At 41.0% G+C, this 19,099-nt stretch overlaps 2 protein-coding genes across 3 annotated transcripts; one reads left to right on the top strand and one right to left on the bottom strand.

Annotated features, from left to right (window-relative positions):
• Positions 1–790: 790 nt before the first annotated feature.
• On the top strand, positions 791–3,468 carry LOC104219603 (uncharacterized). 2 transcript variants are annotated; one of them, XM_009770299.2, is made up of 5 exons: positions 791–1,045; positions 1,593–1,697; positions 2,191–2,446; positions 2,525–2,602; positions 2,916–3,468. In XM_009770299.2, the coding sequence occupies exons 1-5, from the start codon at positions 1,004–1,006 to the stop codon at positions 3,035–3,037; spliced, it is 603 nt and encodes a 200-aa protein (XP_009768601.1). In that variant the 5' UTR covers positions 791–1,003; the 3' UTR covers positions 3,038–3,468. The 2 variants fall into 2 exon arrangements, with proteins under 2 accessions (XP_009768601.1, XP_070027303.1); XM_070171202.1 differs by having other exon boundaries at positions 826–1,045; positions 2,191–2,453.
• Positions 3,469–8,600: 5,132 nt separating this feature from the next.
• On the bottom strand, positions 8,601–16,046 carry LOC104225081 (M phase phosphoprotein 10). Its single transcript, XM_070171200.1, has 13 exons — positions 15,200–16,046; positions 14,980–15,041; positions 13,957–14,077; positions 13,717–13,824; positions 13,274–13,411; positions 11,916–11,984; positions 11,751–11,792; positions 11,519–11,587; positions 10,620–10,691; positions 10,475–10,528; positions 10,233–10,374; positions 9,233–9,295; positions 8,601–9,140 (listed from the first exon to the last, which is right to left on the bottom strand). Exons 1-13 carry the CDS (start codon positions 15,881–15,883, stop codon positions 9,124–9,126), a joined length of 1,641 nt encoding a protein of 546 aa, XP_070027301.1. The 5' UTR covers positions 15,884–16,046; the 3' UTR covers positions 8,601–9,123.
• Between the last annotated feature and the right edge of the window lie 3,053 nt (positions 16,047–19,099).

Raw genomic sequence — 19,099 nt, 5'->3', positions numbered from 1 at the left:
TTATTGGTTATTAACTTCTTATAACTATTATATATATATAATTACTTCTTATAGTTACTATTCAGTTATTACGATATTCAGTTGTTACATCAGCCAAAAGCGCCTAAAAATCAGGGGTAGTCAAGTTGTACGCGCATGTATTCACATGTATTCGCGCCATATATTCATAAATACAGCATCAAAAAGTACCTAAAATCAGGGTAGTCCAGCTTTATGTATTCACATGTATTTGCGTTGTTGTATTCATGAATACAACAGTAAAATGCGCCTAAAATCAGGGCAGTCCAACTGTAAGTGCATGTATTCACATGTATTCGTGTCATGTATTCATGAATACTGCAGCAAAAAATGCCTAACATCATGGTAGTCTGGTTGTAAGCGCATGTATTCACATGTATTTGCGCTGCTCTATTCAGTACAATAGTAAAAAGCGTCTAAATCAGGGCAGTCCAGTTGTACGCGTATGTATTCACATGTATTCGCATCATGTATTCATGAATACAGTAACGACAATCACCTTAAAAATAGGTATGTCCAGCTGTCTAAGAGAGAGAGAAAATGTAAATAGCGTATTTCATGTCTCATTGGTAGTGCATACCATAAATACTTATTTTGCTATAAAATATAAAATGTAGCTATTGAAAATAATATTTTAAAATGAATAGAATGTATATCTTTGGTATAAGAGGTAAAATTTCTTATTTAGTATTTAATGCGTCTTAAATTTCAGTTTTTAGTTAAGTTTGAATTTTTTAGTTTAAAATTTTGTCTAATCTCTAAATAGCGCTATATGTACACTTGCCCCCAAAATCTAAGTGGCGGGCCGATCCGACCCGTTACCGGGTATTAACCTCCACAGTCCGAATCGAGCCGCTAGACTCGAACGTTCAACTCAAGTTATTCTCTTGATTCATAATTTCATTTGCAGCATTGGCGAGTGCCGATCCTTTGAGGTTGAGCTTGTATTGCAAAGAGGCATCCTTCTCAGTTGTCGTCGTTACTAATGGAATCCTCGGAAAACACTGAAGAAGAAACGGTGGTTAATGTGAGTTCTATCTCTCCTATACATGAATTGTTCTGATTACTTAGTTATTTGCTCAAGTTATTCCTTCCTGTTTTGTCTTCTAGTTGGTGGAATTCTTCAATTACTTGAAATACCCCAATCCAAATATCTACTTCTCAATTTTCCTCTATTAGGAACATGAAAAGAGTTTGTTGTTTGATTGGGATATCGGTTTTACGTTCTCATCTTTATTTCATTGAAGAATTTTCCTATTCCCAGTATTATGGTCCAGCTAACCACTTTATGAATGTATTCCTTGTTATTCCTACCCCCAGCCAATAGTGTTTGTTGATTTTCTTAAAATCAATCTGAAGGATTTATTTCTTTATAACTTAGCGTATGTGCAAAGTATAGCTGGTTCTAACTCCGGTTTAAGGAGAAGCATTACTGTAGGTTGGCGCCAGGGTACAAATAGAGCTATATGAAATATTTTATTTACTTATAAGTCTTTATTCCTTGCTATTTTATTGTATTTGACTTATCTCAGAATTTTTCTTAGCAAACTAATCTGTTTGGCTTTTGTTTTCAGAGGCCTCAGAAAATGGCAGGAACTGTAAACTGGGGCACTGCTACTGTAATTGGGGTATTTGCTGGCTTGTTGTATGGAGGTAGCAAGGAGGCTGCTGCTTCTGTTGTTAGTATCTCTTCACACTGTAACTATTATATATTGCACTTACTACTGATTTCCCATAGTTGCATTTTGACTTAGGAAGATAAATTAGAGAGAGGAAATGCTAATTGTGAAGCTTTGGACAGTAATAAAATGTTACATTTTCTAAATAGTAAATGGGATTTCAGTCTTTCACACTACTCGTTAAGGAGGTCAGATAAAATTTTGAGATCAGAAAAACTGAAGAAAACTTTTCGCTTTCTTAAGTCAGCCAGAAATTTATGGCCTTGTTAACCTTGTAGACATATCTTCTTCTACAATAGAGCCTGTATAATGTAGATGCCCATTTGAAGAAAATTTGTTTTCCTGCCGCTTTTGTTCCAGGTCTGGAGGAAAGCTGCAACTAATAAATAGGATTTCCCTAGTCCTCCCTTCCCAAAAGGAAGAACGTGAAATTCTTTTCTTTCTGCATGGGTGGTTCCTCTAGTGTTCATAGGTCTTTCTTCTCTTTTAACAGAGCAAGGATGCGGAGGTGATGTTAAAGCTTGGGAGCACACCAGATAAGCGTGAACAGTATCGGCTTATGAGAGATGCTATGGAAAAAAGATTTATACGAGTCACTCGTGGCTCAATAGTTGGCGGAATACGGCTTGGAATGTTTACTGCAGCTTTCTATGGATTACAGAATCTGCTTGCTGAAAAGCGTGGGGTGCATGATGTTTATAATGTTGTTGGAGCTGGTTCTGCTACAGCTGCAACATTTGGTCTAATTAGTAAGTGGTAAATATTGGGCATCAAACCTTTTTTAGATTATCTCCTCTCCCACTCACTCTTTATTTTTATGGTTCCAGTGCCAGGATCACTCCATTGGCGTGCGAGAAATGTGATGTTAGGTTCTGCTTTGGGTGCTGCAGTTTGTTTCCCTCTTGGTAATAGAATGACCTGCTTATTAATTTCGATCTATTCAATTGCTCTTATTTACTCAAAATTCTTAACCTGATAGTATTGCTGATGCTACTAAAACTTAAAACTTTGTAACTTCAGTTAATTATAGATGATTGAACTTATCATCTCTTCTTAGGCAGCCTGGTTTACATTTTGAAATTATAAGGATTTCATACATCTTATGTATTCCTTAAAATGAAGAATCATGTGAAGTAGGGACCAGCTTTTGGGTGGGCTATGCTGTTCCTATGTTAAATGAGAACTTGCAGATTTACTAAAACAAACTTGTTCTATCAGGGTGGCTTCATTTGAAGCTTGTAGAGAAAGCCAATGAAGGATCTGGGACAACAGATGGCAATGAAGTGAAAGGTGGTGTAGGTGCTGCAATTGAGCGACTTGAAGAGCACTTGAACAAATAGTTTTGGGTGATGTTAAATCCATAAGCACTGGAATTCAGAGCTTATGTTGACCTATAAGATGGTGATATTAGCAAAAGGGGTTAAAACTGGACGCAATATGGAAATAAAAGAGGTTTAGAGCAGACACCTGTATTGTTTGTTCCTTCTTAATCCACTTTCTTCCTGTCAGGAGCTGTAAAAGCTTGCTATCTTGGCCATCATGTTTTCCGTTGGAGTGGAATCTTTTTTGTATTGCATTGTAGGATTGTTTTGATTATTGCACTCTTCATAAATACATGAAAAGAGTGTGGGTCGACTTTTCGATGTTTCAAAAATAACCAAAAGCATGGAGAGGATGTACTCCCGACTCAGGATCATCTCTGATCTCCCCCTTAACTTGCCGATATTATGACAGAAATAGTTAATTAATTGAGTAATTTTTTTGTTGAGGATTAAGGTATGTTAATTTTTGTTTTGGTCATTATTGTTGTAGCTCCAGTCGGAAGGACTTTTGTGTTTTCGTGTGTATGTAATGTTACGCAACGCCTTCCTGATGTTCTTTGGAAGGGCAACGTAAGGCTAAGCAACCGATGTCAGTACGGTTGTTGTCCGCCAATGAGGTCCTCGCCGCACGCTAGACTAGATTGTCAGTGTCGTGCGGGAAAACAAATGTCGTGAGCAAATTGCGGAAGCTGAGAGAGAATTGGGTTTTGAATGATGATGATGATTTTATTGATGAATGAAAATGTTGATTACAATGATGCGGTGTCGAGGGGAGAGACACCAGAAAATGCTTGCTTGAAAATGTTTGATTGTTTGGTCCCCCTTAATAATGCTTAAAAAAAATAAACCAACATTACAAGACTAGTCCAAATAAAGCTGTAGAAGCACACGGAAATGAAAATGATGTAAACTAGCCTATGATTACAATGAAAAGGACTTAGATTATTACAAGGTAAAACTAAGTCCGATGGCAGCATCTTTGTCTTGCGGGTCAGGGTCTGCGCGCGCGTTGCTGTGGGCGCGCGCGACACTTGATGTGCTGGCCTGAGGCTGGGCACTGGTGCTTGGCATCAGGGTCTGTGCGCGAGGCGCTGCTGGAATGGGCCTGCAGCTGGGCGCTGGCGAGGCATCAGGATCTGCGCGCGCGGCATTGTCAGGGCGCGCGGCGCTGTTGTCATTGGCCAGCCCTTGGGCGCTGGCGAGAGGCATCGGTGGGGCGACAGAGGCACATGCGCGCTTGTCACTTGGCGCAGCCAAGACCACGGGGCCGACCATGGCGCTAGGCATTGTGAGGCTTGCTAGGCCGCCATGGGGCGCGGCCAAGGGGTCATGGGGCATGTCTGGAAAGCAGCCCATGACATTCTCCCCCACCTGAGTTGGCGCCGTCCTCGGAGCCTTATGATGATGATGATGATTCTGATGGTTGTTGGATGGGAGGTCTGCGCCCCTCTGTTCTGTGAGCTTGCTGTTGTGGCGACGCAATGATTTCATGCGGCTGACATGGAAGACTGGATGGATCTTCCACCAGGATGGAGTTTTTACCTGGTATGTGGACTTCCCAATGCGTTTTTCAATGGGCAGGGGCCCGATGTATTTTTGTTGCAGGCGAGGGTCATGGGTCCTTTCTGCAAACAAGTACCGCTTTGGGATGCATAACATTACTTTGTCCCCTGGTTGATGTTGGGCAAAGCAACGCTTTTGTTCGGTGAACCTTTTTGCCCGCTCTTGGGCCTTGATGAGATAGCTCCGCACTATCTCCATGTTGTGCTCCCATTCGCTCGAGAAGTTGGCAGCTCGAGGAGATTTCAGCATGGTTGAGGCATTCACCGTTTGTGGGAGAAGCGGTTGCTGTCCGGTAACAATTTCAAAAGGGCTTTTGTTTGTATGATGGCTCTTTTGAGAATTGAAACACAGTTGAGCAGCATCCAAGAGCTTCACCCAATGCTTCTGTGATCCGTTTGCGAAGTTGCGGAAATATTCCTCCAGCATGTCATCGAACCGGTCTGTCTGGCCATCCGATGGTGGATGGATGTCTGAGTTGTGACTCAATGTTGACCCAAAGCACCTGAAGAGATGGGTCCAAAATTTGCTAGTAAAGCGTGAGTCGCGCCTACTAACAATGTCTTTGGGCAGGCCCCAATGTTTGACAATGTGCGAGAAGAAGAGTCGAGTTGTATCTTCTGTTGATGCATTTTGCGGGGCTGCTATGAAAGTTGCATAGTTTGAGAACTGATCTATGACAACCATGATGGATGCAAGATTGCCGACTTGGGGCAATCCCGTGATGAATCTGAGGGAAACACTTTCCCATGGTCTCTGAGGGACATGTAATGGCTGCGAGGGTCCCGTCTGTGATGAGTGATCCGACTTGTCCTTGTGGCATGGCTGACAAGTCTTCACACGATGAGGAGCGTCACCAGTCTTTTGAGGCCGATGACATGATGGCTGATTGTTGCTGCGAAGGGTAGCCGGAACCTGGGGTTCATGTCTGTCGACTACCTTCTCCAACTGCATGGCCGAGATGTTTTCAGCGGCCATCTTTATGGGAAAACATGGTATGGTGCAGGGCTTGGCCCCTTTTTCTCCCATCATCAGGAGCATGTTGGAATATGGTACCGGTGTGGTGTTGGTTTGCCTCATGAACTCCAAACCCACTATGATGTCGAAGTCATCTATGATTGCGATGCTCAGGTCGATGCTTCTTTTGTATGGGCCAAGTTTCACTGGGACATTTGTAGTTGTTCCACCCAATGTATGGGGTGGTGAGTTGATAGCCTTGACGCGGCCTTTGCTCTTTTGCACAACAAGACCTAGGCGCCCTACTTGCGTTGATGACAAGTAGTTGTGGGTGGCACCCGTGTCTATCAAGGCGTGAAGGGGCTTGCCGTTCACTTTCAATTCGACGAACATTAGGGTCCTCGCTTGTTTAGGAGGTCTCTCGTCCATCTTTTCTTTCCCTTTCTTGGTGATCGGGACTGATGTTTTCTTAGGAGGACATGCACTGGTCCCCGCTAAGGCATGTGGGATAGAGCCAACAATTGCATTGAAGGCGCCTACCTGGTCGTCTTCTGATGAGTCTGATGTGTCTAACTCATCCTCGACCGTCTGATGAGCATTGACCTTGATGTTTGGGCATTCATTGTTCCAATGTGCCCCGCCGCAATGACGGCATTCTGAGGGAGGCTTTCTCCCCTGATTGTTGTTGATGGATGCAGCACTGTTGCTGTTGGAGGGAGGAGTCTTAGTTTTGGATGTACTCCGATCTCCCCCACTTTTGCTTGGGCCACCATTGCTGGGATGGTGCCCGTTGAATCCCCCTCGGACAGACGGCTGGGGCCTGTCGTTCTGAGTTCCCAAATGATAATCGCCAAGGCATTCTGCAGCTTGAATGGCCTTGGGCAGGGTGTCTACCCGTTGTCGTTGTAGTTCCATACGGGCATGAGGTTTCAAACCTTCTATGAATGCGAAGAGTTTGTCTTTGTCCCCCATGTCGCGTATGTTTAGCATGAGTGCGGAGAATTCGCGCACGTACTCCCTCACTGATCTGGTGTGGCGGAGGTCCCGTAGCTTTCTCCTTGCATTGTATTCCACATTTTCGGGGAAGAACTGCAGGCGTATGGCTACCTTCAATTCATCCCATGTCTGGAGAGTATCTTCACCGGCCTTGATGGCTTCGTATTTGACCCGCCACCAAAGTTTGGCATCGCCCTGAAGATACATGGCAGCAGTCGCTACCTTTTTGGATTCCTCCAAATGGCCCACGGCATCGAAGTATTGTTCGATGTCGAAGATGAAGTTTTCCACTTCTTTAGCATCCCGGGATCCGTCGTATGGCTTTGGCTCCGGTATCTTAAGCTTTTGTGGAATGGGGGTGAGGTCTGCTGCACCCCTGATGTGATGGTCGCCTTCTCGAAGTAGGCTCTGTAAGGCAGCATTGACAACATTGAGCTTGTCTGTCAAGTCGTTTATGGTTTGCTGCATGGCAGTTAGTCTGTCTGCCTCTTGTTGCTGATGGGCTAAATCGTCGGCACGCTCCTGTTGGAGGTCCTCAAATTTGCCATGAATATTGGCAGTTTCGATGGTTGTCGCTTGTCGGTCGTCGTCAGAGTCACGACTGATGTTTGCAATGTCATTTTCGGCCTGCCGCATTCGGCGGTCCAGGTCGTCCAACCTTTGCACTAGGTTGTTGTTTTGATCAGGCACCGTATCCACGATGGGTCGTAATCGGTCAACCGTCTCTTCTAGGGATGCTAGACGCTCCCCATGATTCACCATGGTCAGAAATGGTGATGATGGCAAATGTGTTCCCTCGTCCGATGTCGAGCCTAGGCTCTGATACCAACTGTTACGCAATGCCTTCCTGATGTTCTATGGAAGGGCAACGTAAGGCTAAGCAACCGATGTCAGTGCGGTTGCTGTCCGCCAATGAGGTCCTCGCCGCACGCTAGACTAGATTGTCAGTGCCGTGCGGGAAAACCAATGTCGTGAGCAAATTGCGGAAGCTGAGAGAGAATTGGGTTTTGAATGATGATGATGATTTTATTGATGAATGAAAATGCTGATTACAATGATGCGGTGTCGAGGGGGAGAGACACCAGAAAATGCTTGCTTGAAAATGTTTGATTGTTTGGTCCCCCTTAATAATGCTTAAAAAAAATAAACCAACATTACAAGACTAGTCCTAATAAAGCTGTAGAAGCACACTGAAATGAAAATGATGTAAACTAGCCTATGATTACAATGAAAAGGACTTAGATTATTACAAGGAAAAACTAAGTCCGATGGCAGCATCTTTGTCTTGCGGGTCAGGGTCTGCGCGCGCGTTGCTGTGGGCGCGCGCGACACTTGATGTGCTGGCCTGAGGCTGGGCACTGGTGCTTGGCATCAGGGTCTGTGCGCGAGGCGCTGTTGGAATGGGCCTGCAGCTGGGCGCTGGCGAGGCATCAGGATCTGCGCGCGCGGCATTGTCAGGGCGCGCGGCGCTGTTGTCATTGGCCAGCCCTTGGGCGCTGGCGAGAGGCATCGGTGGGGCGACAGAGGCACATGCGCGCTTGTCACTTGGCGCAGCCAAGACCACGGGGCCGACCATGGCGCTAGGCATTGTGAGGCTTGCTAGGCCGCCATGGGGCGCGGCCAAGGGGTCATGGGGCATGTCTGGAAAGCAGCCCATGACAGTAAAAGAATCCAAGTAAGACAAGCAAATGACTGTAACTTTACAAATTGTAACAGGTTGTCACTAGTGTCTCTTAGTCTTACCGGTAGTAATAGTACTATTTTTGTATTTCTCTTATTCTTAGTCCGCTAGTATTACATGTTGTGCTATTTGCTCCTATTGCATTGTTGTTATTGTTCCTTGAGCTGAGAATCTATCGGAAACAGCATCTCTACCTTCACAAGGTAGGGTAAAGGTATATGCATTACCCTTCCCAAACCCTACTTGTGGGATTACACTGGGTTTTTTGTTGTTTTAAGATACGCGTAAATTTCCAATTTGGTACACAACTCAGTTTAGTTGTTTCACCATAACCAGATGTTGATTCAAATTACGAACTAACGTTCCAGGCTTCCAGCCATATGGGTCTGAAAGAAACATGAGTCATTTTTATCACCCAAAAATCCAACTCTTTACATTTCAAAAGCTGTTGGCCAATTCCCATTAAATTCAACATAAAGACGCCCAAGACCACTAAACTCTTGTTGAAAAAGCAGCACATTACATTGTAATGAAGTTACCTATCCTGTGAAGCAACTCAAACTCCTTTTAAAAAATAATAAATTACATTGTAAGGACTCGAACTCCCTTAAAAAAAACACATTACATAATTATGTTGTTGTCTTTCCTGCGAGGTAACTCGTTCTTCTCAACAAAAACTTGGGCCAGTAATGACATTTCTTCCGATCATCTGTATGCCAAATTACCATAAAAATGATGCCACCTACTTTTCCTGCGGACATCAGTTCGTGTTCGCAATGGACACTAAAGTGTTTTCTATGAGATGTAGCTCCGAGCGGGTGAGCAGGGACGCAGAACCTCCCGCGCCAAAATTGTTTTCTCAATTGCTTGGGTGAGGGGCAGCACCATTCAGATTCAGTCCTGGTACACATTATGACTTCTCATTCCCTGTAGAATAGTAGCATACCGGAATTCAGTTATTATGTTCATTAAGGAAAGAGCTAACACAGAGAATAAAGGAAATTAGTAATACAACTTACTCTCAGCATCATCAGACAAGGTATTTTGTGGTGCCGCCTTGACCATCCTTTTTGATGACTCGGCTGTACAAAAATTGCCCAACTTAACAATAGCAAGCAGAAATATACAGTGCTTACTAAGGCGCTACTAAATAAGTTCTGATAATCTTAGAAGCAACAAACTAAACCCTAAACCCCAAGCTACAGATATACTTGAGCATGTACGTGAATTTTTCTATTTTATTTCGAGCATCAAAGCTCATAAGGCCCCCAAGGGTATTGACTGGGAGGTAGTGGGTATTTGATGAATTGGTTGAACTGCGCACAAGCTTACTCAGACACCACCTTTATTAAGGGGGAAAACGAAAAGGTATGATTAGGTAACAATATCCACTATACTAGTTTCAGGTGCTGCCGCCAGAAAAGGCAAAAAAGCTTGTCATCGCCCAAACACAATCCCTCCCTACCTGGCCATCCCCACCCCATGCCCCGCCCCAAAGAAAAAAAGAGAATACGATAACATTGTTTTTTCTTTTGATAAATAGAGAAGAGGGATAAGAATTGGGAGATATATATTCAGTTACACAAGCCCATCAATAATATCCTTTACTTGTGAACCAATAGGAAGTGTTCCCAGGGCATAATTTAATTTTGCAAACTTTCAGCCTTCATCTGCCCATAAAAGTTTTACTTCTCCCAAACTTGAAATCAATATAGACAATTCTATTACGTGCTATCTTAATCTTGATATGCAATTTTCAAGAACTGTATCACATTTCAAACTTCGTCGCAATACTTCCATCTAAATCTAATACAATTGCCTAATGTCTCAAAATGTGGACTATCACCTATGGAGTGAGTCGGAAGCGCAAAGCACAGGTTGGGAAAGTTGATAAAGAACCCAAAATCTTCATTGATTACATTATTTCTATCTAGCAGTATAAAATCTTGTACCAAGTTTGTTAATTAAATTTTGTACAGGCACCATGGAAAGTGCCCTTATCATTGCTAAAGGACTTACCTTTAAATTTCCTTTTCTTCTTTGCTCTCCTCCTTTTTCTCTCTGCTTGTGTCAACTCTGTTTCTTCTTTAACATCTCCTTTGCCAGCAAACACTTCCTCGGGAGCCAGCATAGCTGCATCAGAGACCGCCACAGGTGCAATCTACCATAGAACAATAATATGAGAAAATATACTTGAACAATGATGAATTTATGCAAGTATGATAAGTTAACTCGACAATAAGACATGCAGGTCAGCTCACCTCTTCCATTGCAAGTGCAGGGACATTTGCTTGTACAGACATATCTTCTATGACCTAACCAATTTGAGTCATGGAGAAGCAGCATGAGACAAACCGCATACAGAATGGGAAAAATCTAGCTGAATGTACATTGTTATAGTCATACCGGTTTCGGAGTGAAGTGGAAATGAGACAAAGCATCCAACTTCAAGCACAGTTTCTTAAACAGCATAGTGGCCTGTTTTAACATTCAAAATAAAGCATACTCAAAAAAGGTGCAATCGAGGATAGCAATTAAACCCCGATACATGTCTCCATTCCCTCCTCCACACGCTACCCTGAAAAGCTGTAAGAGAATTTCACCCTTCCTTTGCATGTTGTAATTTGTTAAAAGTTTTAAAACCTATTAACAGCATATAACTCTCTTATTTCTGCACAAAGAACCTAAGTTAACCTAGGGGTGGCAATTTGAGCCCAAACCCATCCAACCCGCCCAGAGATTAATGGGTTGGGCTATAAAAGTATTAGCTCATGAGTCAATTTGGACTGAGCCCAAGTTAACCCATTATTTGTTATAGCCCATTCTGACCCATTAAGCATCCCAAATACAACCCATGAAACTCACTCAAAACAAAGGGATCTCAACCCAACTTATCTAAAAATTTACTGAGTTGCCCTAATTTTATTTTATTTTTATTTTTTTGTATTTTCAATTTTCTCTTCTTTTGTTTTTCTGCACCACCCACCCTACCCCCTACCCCACTCCCACCCCCACCCGAGAGACCCCCTTTAAAACTTTTACATTTTTTTTTGTATTTTCAATTTTCTGTTTTGTGTTTTTCTGACCCCACTCTCCGCAAACCCCCTAAAAAAATTCACTTTTTTTTAGTATTTTTAATTTTCTGTTTTTTTTTCCTGCACCACCCACCCTAGCCCCAACACCCACCCCACCCCCATGTAAGATGAGGTTAATAAAAGGGAATAATGACAATGTAAAGAAGAAGAAGAACCTCCCTTCCTGTTATAAAGAAGAGAGCTGGATTATAGGTGAACGATCAAACACACCTCTTTCTTCTGCTCATCTGAGAAGGATAAAGCTGTTGATACAAGGCCAGTTTTCTGGACATATTCCTCCTGCAAAAGTATGTAATATATGAAACAAAGTGGCATGTAAGATAACGGAGATTTTCCTTTGGGAAGTTCACAAATAAAACATAAAGAGTACACATATCCACAGCAGCAGTTACTACCAATAAGTATCAATCTTCTTGAGTAGCATGAATCCGAGAGCACTAACCTCATAAATTTCGGCAAGGCCCTTTTTGCTTTTATTGTCATCCTGCATGTTCATAAATAAATAAAAAACATCAAATCATAGCATCATTAGTTACAGCTATCCACTTGAATTTAGTATAGAATCCACTTGATTGGACACGTGTACAAATATATAAACAGTAATTACCAATTCTTTTGTTTCTCTCGGTGCTCTGGATGGCAAGCTAGGAGGCTTCTGAACGTCATCAAACCGGCCCTAGACATCACAAGCTGGGGTCAGTTGTTGTTTACTTTATTTCATGCACACTCAAACGTTGGGTAGGGAAAGAAAAGGCAGGCATAAAGCAATAGCAGAAGAACAAAGCACTTCGATATGACTATTACGTCTGGCAGGAGTTCCTATAATTTAACTTTTACAAACAAAAAGAAAACAAAATAAAAAGGTGCAACCTGTTCTCCTAAACTTTTATTTAACAGGTCAGTTTCCCACAAGACCAGATAAATTTGCTGCTTGCATTCTCAGCACTCAAACCTAGTAAAATGTAGCAAATGCACCCTTTTGTTTAATTTGCTTAACATCGATGTTCAGAACTTCAGATTCAGAGTAAAATTTCTAAACTTCTTAGCCCTTACATTTAGTTTGCTTAACATCTATGTTCAGATTCAGGGGAAATTAATTCCAACTTAATTTTTTTTTTCTCCATGTCCTTTTATTTTCTTCTCTCTTTCTTTCTTTCTTTCTTTCTTCCTTTTCCAATTTTAAATGTTCTTTTTATTCTCTGCCACATCCCAATCAGAGCCAGTTCACAGATGTGAGTGAATTTGGAGGGAGGGGCGTCTATAAGGTGAGAAAAGAGTGGGAAATTGTCGGAAATAACAAAACGGCTAATTTGCTAGTTTGTCCTCAACTTTAGCAGATATGCTGATAACAATTATTGAAAAGAACATTGCTACACTTTCAAAATTTGAATATGAAAACCACAAAACTTAGTGCAGCCAAAAACTATTTTTTGAGGGAAAAAATTCAATATAGGAACCTCAGCTATATTACTAGAATTTTTTTTATTTTTTATTTTTTTGGATTCCCACCCAGTGTCCGGTACTAGAATTCACATATCCTCCCATGTCAAATGTTTCAAGCTTGCCCATGTCCTTTGACCGGGTTACCACTAAATTACACAATTTTCCTCTGGTACATACTAGATGAAGCTTTTTCTGCAATCAAATTATGCAAAATTTTCTTTTTCTAGGAGAAAATTGGAGAAGGAAAAAAAAATTAAACAAAACCTCCTTAGAGTCAAAAAAAACTAGAAATGGATTCATGAAATAAATGTCAAGATGTGAAAGAAAATGGAACATCTATACTCGTTTGACTTCTACTTTTCTTTTACTGAGATAAATTTATTGCTAACAATATCTTTTTATTGATGCTCTCTTTTATTCTTTAATGAAAAGATATTGCCAACAATAATTTCACCTCCGCGGTCCAAAGAAAAAAAGCAACTTAGATATTTAGCAGTGTAGAGATAAAAGAAAAATATTCACCTCTATAATACGTTTCTGAATTAGTTCTTCAAGTGATGCAGTAACCTCTTCAGTAATTACAGGGGCAGGTCTCACATTGTGCTCGAAATCCAGATCAACTTCCAATGCACTATTCTTTGGCCTTCTTGCAGCAGTTACCTGCCAATAGATATTGTTCAAACATACAGGACTGAAGATGCCATATGCGGTACATATAGCTAATACATGTTAATGAAATAGTGATTAAGGGAACTAAAAAGGAAGAGGGAACAATCAGAAAGGAAAAGATTTATGAAGATGGTAATGTAGTGTCTACAGTGAGAGAAAATATATTGTGAAATTAACATGAGTATGGGGACAATCGAGATTCATTTTCAACTTGGGTTTGGCTTGTGTATTAGCGAATGGGATTTTCTTCCAAGAATTTTTTTTAAAGGTAAGGAATTGTCAAAGAGAGATCTTACTTCTCCTTGCATAGTCCAGGCCTTCTCTTCCAAGTTTGCTTTCTCCATTTCCTCAATTGTAGATCGAAGTTTTACAAGCTCCTTCTCATGGGTAGAAAGGCTTTGCTTCTTCAATAACAGAAGAAAAATATATGTTAGATGGAAGAAACATACTAGATATTGAAATGACTTGAAGCTTATAGATCACTTACTCAGGCATCTTCATAAAATTTACAACTGAAAGGACAAAGAGTACAGTACCTGATTGTCATCATTATCATCACTCATGTCATCATCCATTCCCAGGCGATCTGATAGATCAGATGATTTGACATTTTTCTTCCGTCCAGTACCCTTTTTTGAACCAAAGAAGTCTTCATATCTGTGCATCATGAGAAAAAAATGAGCAAATTGGAAGTGTGTCAATGTTGAGGTAACAAAGTTTAAAACCTCACTGACATATATAATGTGATTAACATTCCAAATAGAGGGGTGAAAACTGAAAAATAGTCAAAGAGAACTGTCACAGGACACGTGCATGTGTGTCTTATATTAAGCTAAGAGCAGCAATTATGGAATGTGATTCTGCAAGGTTTGAGCCCATATTGGAGAATTAGGACTTGGAGATACTTAAATAAAATTTTGAGACTTAGTTAAATGGTTGTACCATCAATGACGGCTGTTTAGTAAGGGCAGTAAAATATAGAGGGAGAAAGATAGCACAGGCTCCTCTACTACTTTATCAAACCGGAGAGCATCATCATCCAAAACCAATAAAAGACTGGTTAACTGTCACAATGACAAGCATATAGATTACAGTCGCCCGGGGAGGCAAAAAGAGCACCCTACATCCACAAGGCAAATATTGAAGGACTACATAAAGACTTTCAGTTAAGCTTTATAAGGGAGCTTAATCACATAGTCTTATCCAGTGCGTCTCAGTTTAAGGCAATATGAAAAATATCACTCAATCCCTTCTCAAAAAAAAAAAATATCACTCAATCACCCTTCATACTCAAATCTACTCTGCCTAATCAACATCAAATATACTACCTAATGGACAATAAGCACCTCAAGTTTTGAAAATTAACCAGAAGAGCTTAAGTGTCTTCTACTTTAATTGAGTACGACGTATTGATTTGCTATCTCCTTGAAATCATTGAGCTAAGGCCAAACTACAAAGAGCCAACTCTGCAAATTCTTCTCGAGCTTTAGCAGCTAAACTTCATGCTTTATTTATCATACGACACTAAAAAGATAAATAAGAACACAAAGAAGGCACACCTAGCACTCTCGGTTCCTCCATTTTCATCATCTTCATCATCGTCGAGGCCCATAAATCCAAGCTGCAAAAACAATATAATGTTAAAAATGAATGCTTCATCGAAGAAGCATACTCCACTCACCAATCTGCTTTCAATCATGATAATTTAAGCACAATATCTGAACCACCAAACGGTTAAACATAATCACCCTCTATTTTCAGAGATCAGCAAATTCTCACCTCATCCTCGTCCTCTTCGCCTTCTTCATCATCCTCCTCTTCGTCCTTGCTCCTTGTCCTCTTAGTCTTCTTCTTCAAGCCATACTCCCTTGCCTCATCAGCCTCCATATACTCTTCCAACTGGTTTACCTTGAAAAACTTATCTTCCAGTCCCCCTTTTACCCCTCCATTCTTCTCCTCCCCATCTTCGCTCTTCTCACCATCATCACCCTCCTCATCATCATCATCCTCTTCTTCTTCATCATCATCATCATCAACAACATCATCCTCGTCACCAAAATCTTCCATAGCTACATCCTTAAAGTCCTCACTTTCTCCTTCTTCTACTGCCAATTCCTCTTTTTCCCTCTTCTTTTCTTCAACTAAATTGAAAAGCTTTGAAATTTCTTCAGGTTTCTTCTCAAATTGTCTGATTTGGCGACGGAGAGAGGAAATTAAGGGCTCGGATTGGAGGTCAATTTGCTGCCATATTTGCTCAGCATCAAAACCATCCGTCAAGAGTTGAGCGAAAGGTGACTTCGGGGTGTAGGGTTTGAGAGAAGAGTATAGATACTTGGAGGCTAATCGAGCTGCTTCGGAAAGGTCCGGTGATGCTGAGAGGTAGAAAGGTGCGTCAGTGGATTTGAGCCGCCGGAGAGCCTTAACGCCGCCAGCATTTTGGCTGTCGTCCGCCGTGGTTGCCATGGCGGAGAATGACAGTGTTCTTGTTGAGGTTTGTAGGGTTTAAGGAAGACTTGAGGTTTTTCTTTCTTTCAAAAATTTTAATTTTTATTTCTATATATGGTCCGTAACCCGTCCCGGATGAGGGTTTTTGCCCTTTTAATTTGGAGTGCTAAAGATGAGGAACATCGAGTCCGAAACTGAAATGACGTACTTTTTGACACAAAATACGTTTATATAGCTAAAAAAAATTACATATCTACATAAAATGCAGTATTATATAGTGCACTATAATACTGCATTTTACTTTAACGGAAAGTTAGCCGTTAAAGTTAAAACGCAGTATTATCTTTATTAATTTTTTTAAGAAAAAAAACAACCACACCACTGCTGATCCCCCCCAATTAAAAAAAAATCTTGGCCCCACCCGTCACACAAAAAGTGAAGAGCGTAGGTCCCGCATACAATCCAAACTTTGGATTCCTTCTTTCGGGGTCAAAATTTCAAATTTTCAATATTTCAAAAAACTTAAATCGAGGTATTTCAATTTAGTTTATGTCGAAACTCGTAGAGCATATGCATATTTGTTTTATTGAATGTGTTTCCACGTTGATTTGTGTTATGTTTGCGATTAAATTTGTATGTTATTTTTACCCGGATTGAATTATTATCCTTGGGACAAAAAATAGTTAAAACTTGATAAATAATTTTTATTGTTAATAAAATTGTTCACAAATATCTTTTACTGTTTTATATGTAATTTTGTGAATGTTATGTTCATATGTTTGTTGTTTTTATTTAGTTTAGATTATTTATTTGCTTAAAGAATAGTGGCCTTTTAGCATAGTAAAATATAGAACTTTTTAGCGTAGCAAAATATAGAGCCTTTTAGCGTAGTAAAATTAATTATCCAATTACACTTTACAAAATTAATTATTTAATTTATAAAATAAACTTACAAAACTAACAAATTAATATATGTTGTCAAATTAACTCAAATATCGAGCCTGGAACCCATAGATAATTACACTGTTCAATTAAATAATTAATTATTTTATTTATAAAACTAACAAAATTCTAAAAATATTGAAATTGATACACATAATAATTAAGGATAGCTTGGTGCTACTGGGTCTCAAATATCGAGCCCGGAACCCATAGATAATTAGTCTGTCCAATTATAAAATTAATTATTTTATTTATAAAACTAACAAAATTCTAAAAATGTTGAAATTGACACACATAATAATTAAGGATATCTTGGTGCTACTAGGCCTCAAATATCGAGCCTGGAACCCATATATAATTGCTCTGTCCAATTTTAAAGTTAATTATTTTATTTATAAAACTAACAAAATTCTAAAAATATTGAAATTGACACATATAATAATTAAGGATAGCTTGGTGCTACTAGGCCTCAAATATCGAGCCTGGAACCCATAGATAATTACTCTGTCCAATTATAAAATTAATTATTTAATTTATTATAACATAAACACATAATTAATATTGTTTAAATTATAGTAGACGACATGGACTTGTCGCCTGTGCATCCTAGACCAGCGGCGGATCAGGTATTAGTGTTACAGGGCGAGCATAGGTCCTCCTATGTATGGGAGGGACATCTATTGGATCGGACTCTAGCGCCAGGAGACCGGACGACTTGTGAGACTTTTTGAGGGAAAGAGTTTTCCATGCCCGCGTAGTCCATCGCCTGCGTGCTACGGGCTTCCTTAGGATTTTTGAGATTGGGCGGATGCAGCTCGACTGGTCTCTCATCACGACGTTGATAGAGCGGTGGCGACCGGAGACGCACACTTTTCACCTACCCACTGGAGATGCCACCATCACGCTTCAGGATGTTCAGGTTTTGTATGGGATGCGTGTAGATGGACTGGCCGTTGCACTGCCCTAGTATATGAGAGCTATGACGCGTTCCCAGTATTTGGATTTGCTGGGGCAGTATACTAGTTTCAGACCATAGGGTGAGGCTGCACTTAGAGGGGGCAGTCGCATTTCTGTGGCAGCTATCAGAGAGCATATTGAGGTATTGCATCCCGATATTACCGGCGAGACAGAGGATATCCATATTGACCGGTACACGAGATTGGCGTTGTTCCTTCTTTTTAGGGGTGTCTTGTTCCCGAACACTTCGGGAAATCTATTGAGTATGCGCTTTCTCCATCATCTGCAACAGCTAGATGAGTTACCCCGCTACAGTTGTGGTGTTGCTTTTCTAGCATACCTGTACAGGAATATGTGTCGGGCGAGCATGGGCACCCAGGTGGACATATGTGGTTTTTTGCCGCTTCTACAGGTGACAACATTTTCGAATACTCTGTTCATTACTTCGAATTCTATATAGTCAAAATGACTCTTAAAATTTACATCAACCTTTTATCTTAGGTTTGGTCTTGGCAGCGGATCTTGCCGTTGCAGCCACCTCTACCACCACTAGAGCCGGGTGTAGCACCTCTGTTTCTCCCTCTAGCTACGAGGTGGGTTCTCCGGTGTGGGAACTACTGAGGGACTGATGCTCATCATAATCTCTCCCTTGTCAGGGATGTGTTAGATATGCTGGTGGCCGGACAGGTAAATATGTACCTAAACTTACTTGTTATAAATTCATTTGTGTTGCGCATACTCACTTTTATATTATTATTTGATAGTTTATCTGGACGCCATACAGCGACGAGTTGCTAGCTCAGCTGCCCGATTATTGCTCAGTCGACCGACTGCTTTGGAGCACTTCCGTCCCGATGATCTTCTTCGATGTAGTGGAGCATCATGCCACAGAGCGTGTACTTCGACAGTTTCACCGTCCCCAGACTATACCGGGGAGCCTGCATGGGTGCCTACACATTATTAGTGGGATGACCGTACGATGAATTTGTAGGATGGCTAGAGCAGCAGGTCCATATTTGGGACCAGCGAGAGTACCATATTCCGCCACCACCTTCACATATCCAGGAGGCCACTATTGAGCTGTATACTTCATGGTATTGCCGTCACACCCGACTGATGATCGGGAACCCCATTCATGTACTTGGCGATCGGTACAAACCATACGCCGGGAGGCTCGAGGCACTGGTATGGTTTTGTGGCTTATTAATATCTTATAATTGTGATATAGCGTTATTTAATTAATAGTTTAAATGTTGCGCAGTCTATTGGGCATCACATGTTTTACCAGTTGGGACAGGAGATGCAGGAGCATGGCGACAATGCTGCAGTCATTAA

The sequence above is a fragment of the Nicotiana sylvestris genome, chromosome 3 (assembly GCF_000393655.2).
Source record: "Nicotiana sylvestris chromosome 3, ASM39365v2, whole genome shotgun sequence".
In the NCBI taxonomy this organism is placed as follows: Eukaryota; Viridiplantae; Streptophyta; class Magnoliopsida; order Solanales; family Solanaceae; genus Nicotiana; species Nicotiana sylvestris.
Note: the sequence above shows the minus strand (reverse complement) of the source record. Positions and strands in the feature narration are given on the sequence as shown.

What these genes read in the sequence shown, in the direction of transcription:
- LOC104219603 (XM_009770299.2), top strand. Translation starts at nt 1,004, where the DNA reads ATGGAATCCTCGGAAAACACTGAAGAAGAAACGGTGGTTAAT. An exon ending in AAGAAGAAACGGTGGTTAAT is followed by an intron (nt 1,046 to 1,592) that starts GTGAGTTCTATC and finishes TTTTGTTTTCAG; the next exon opens with AGGCCTCAGAAAATGGCAGG. An exon ending in TGCAGTTTGTTTCCCTCTTG is followed by an intron (nt 2,603 to 2,915) that starts GTAATAGAATGA and finishes TTGTTCTATCAG; the next exon opens with GGTGGCTTCATTTGAAGCTT.
- LOC104225081 (XM_070171200.1), bottom strand. Translation starts at nt 15,883, where the DNA reads ATGGCAACCACGGCGGACGACAGCCAAAATGCTGGCGGCGTTAAGGCT. An exon ending in CGAGAGAAACAAAAGAATTG is followed by an intron (nt 11,793 to 11,915) that starts GTAATTACTGTT and finishes ATGAACATGCAG; the next exon opens with GATGACAATAAAAGCAAAAA. An exon ending in CAGATGAGCAGAAGAAAGAG is followed by an intron (nt 10,692 to 11,518) that starts GTGTGTTTGATC and finishes ATGTTAAAACAG; the next exon opens with GCCACTATGCTGTTTAAGAA.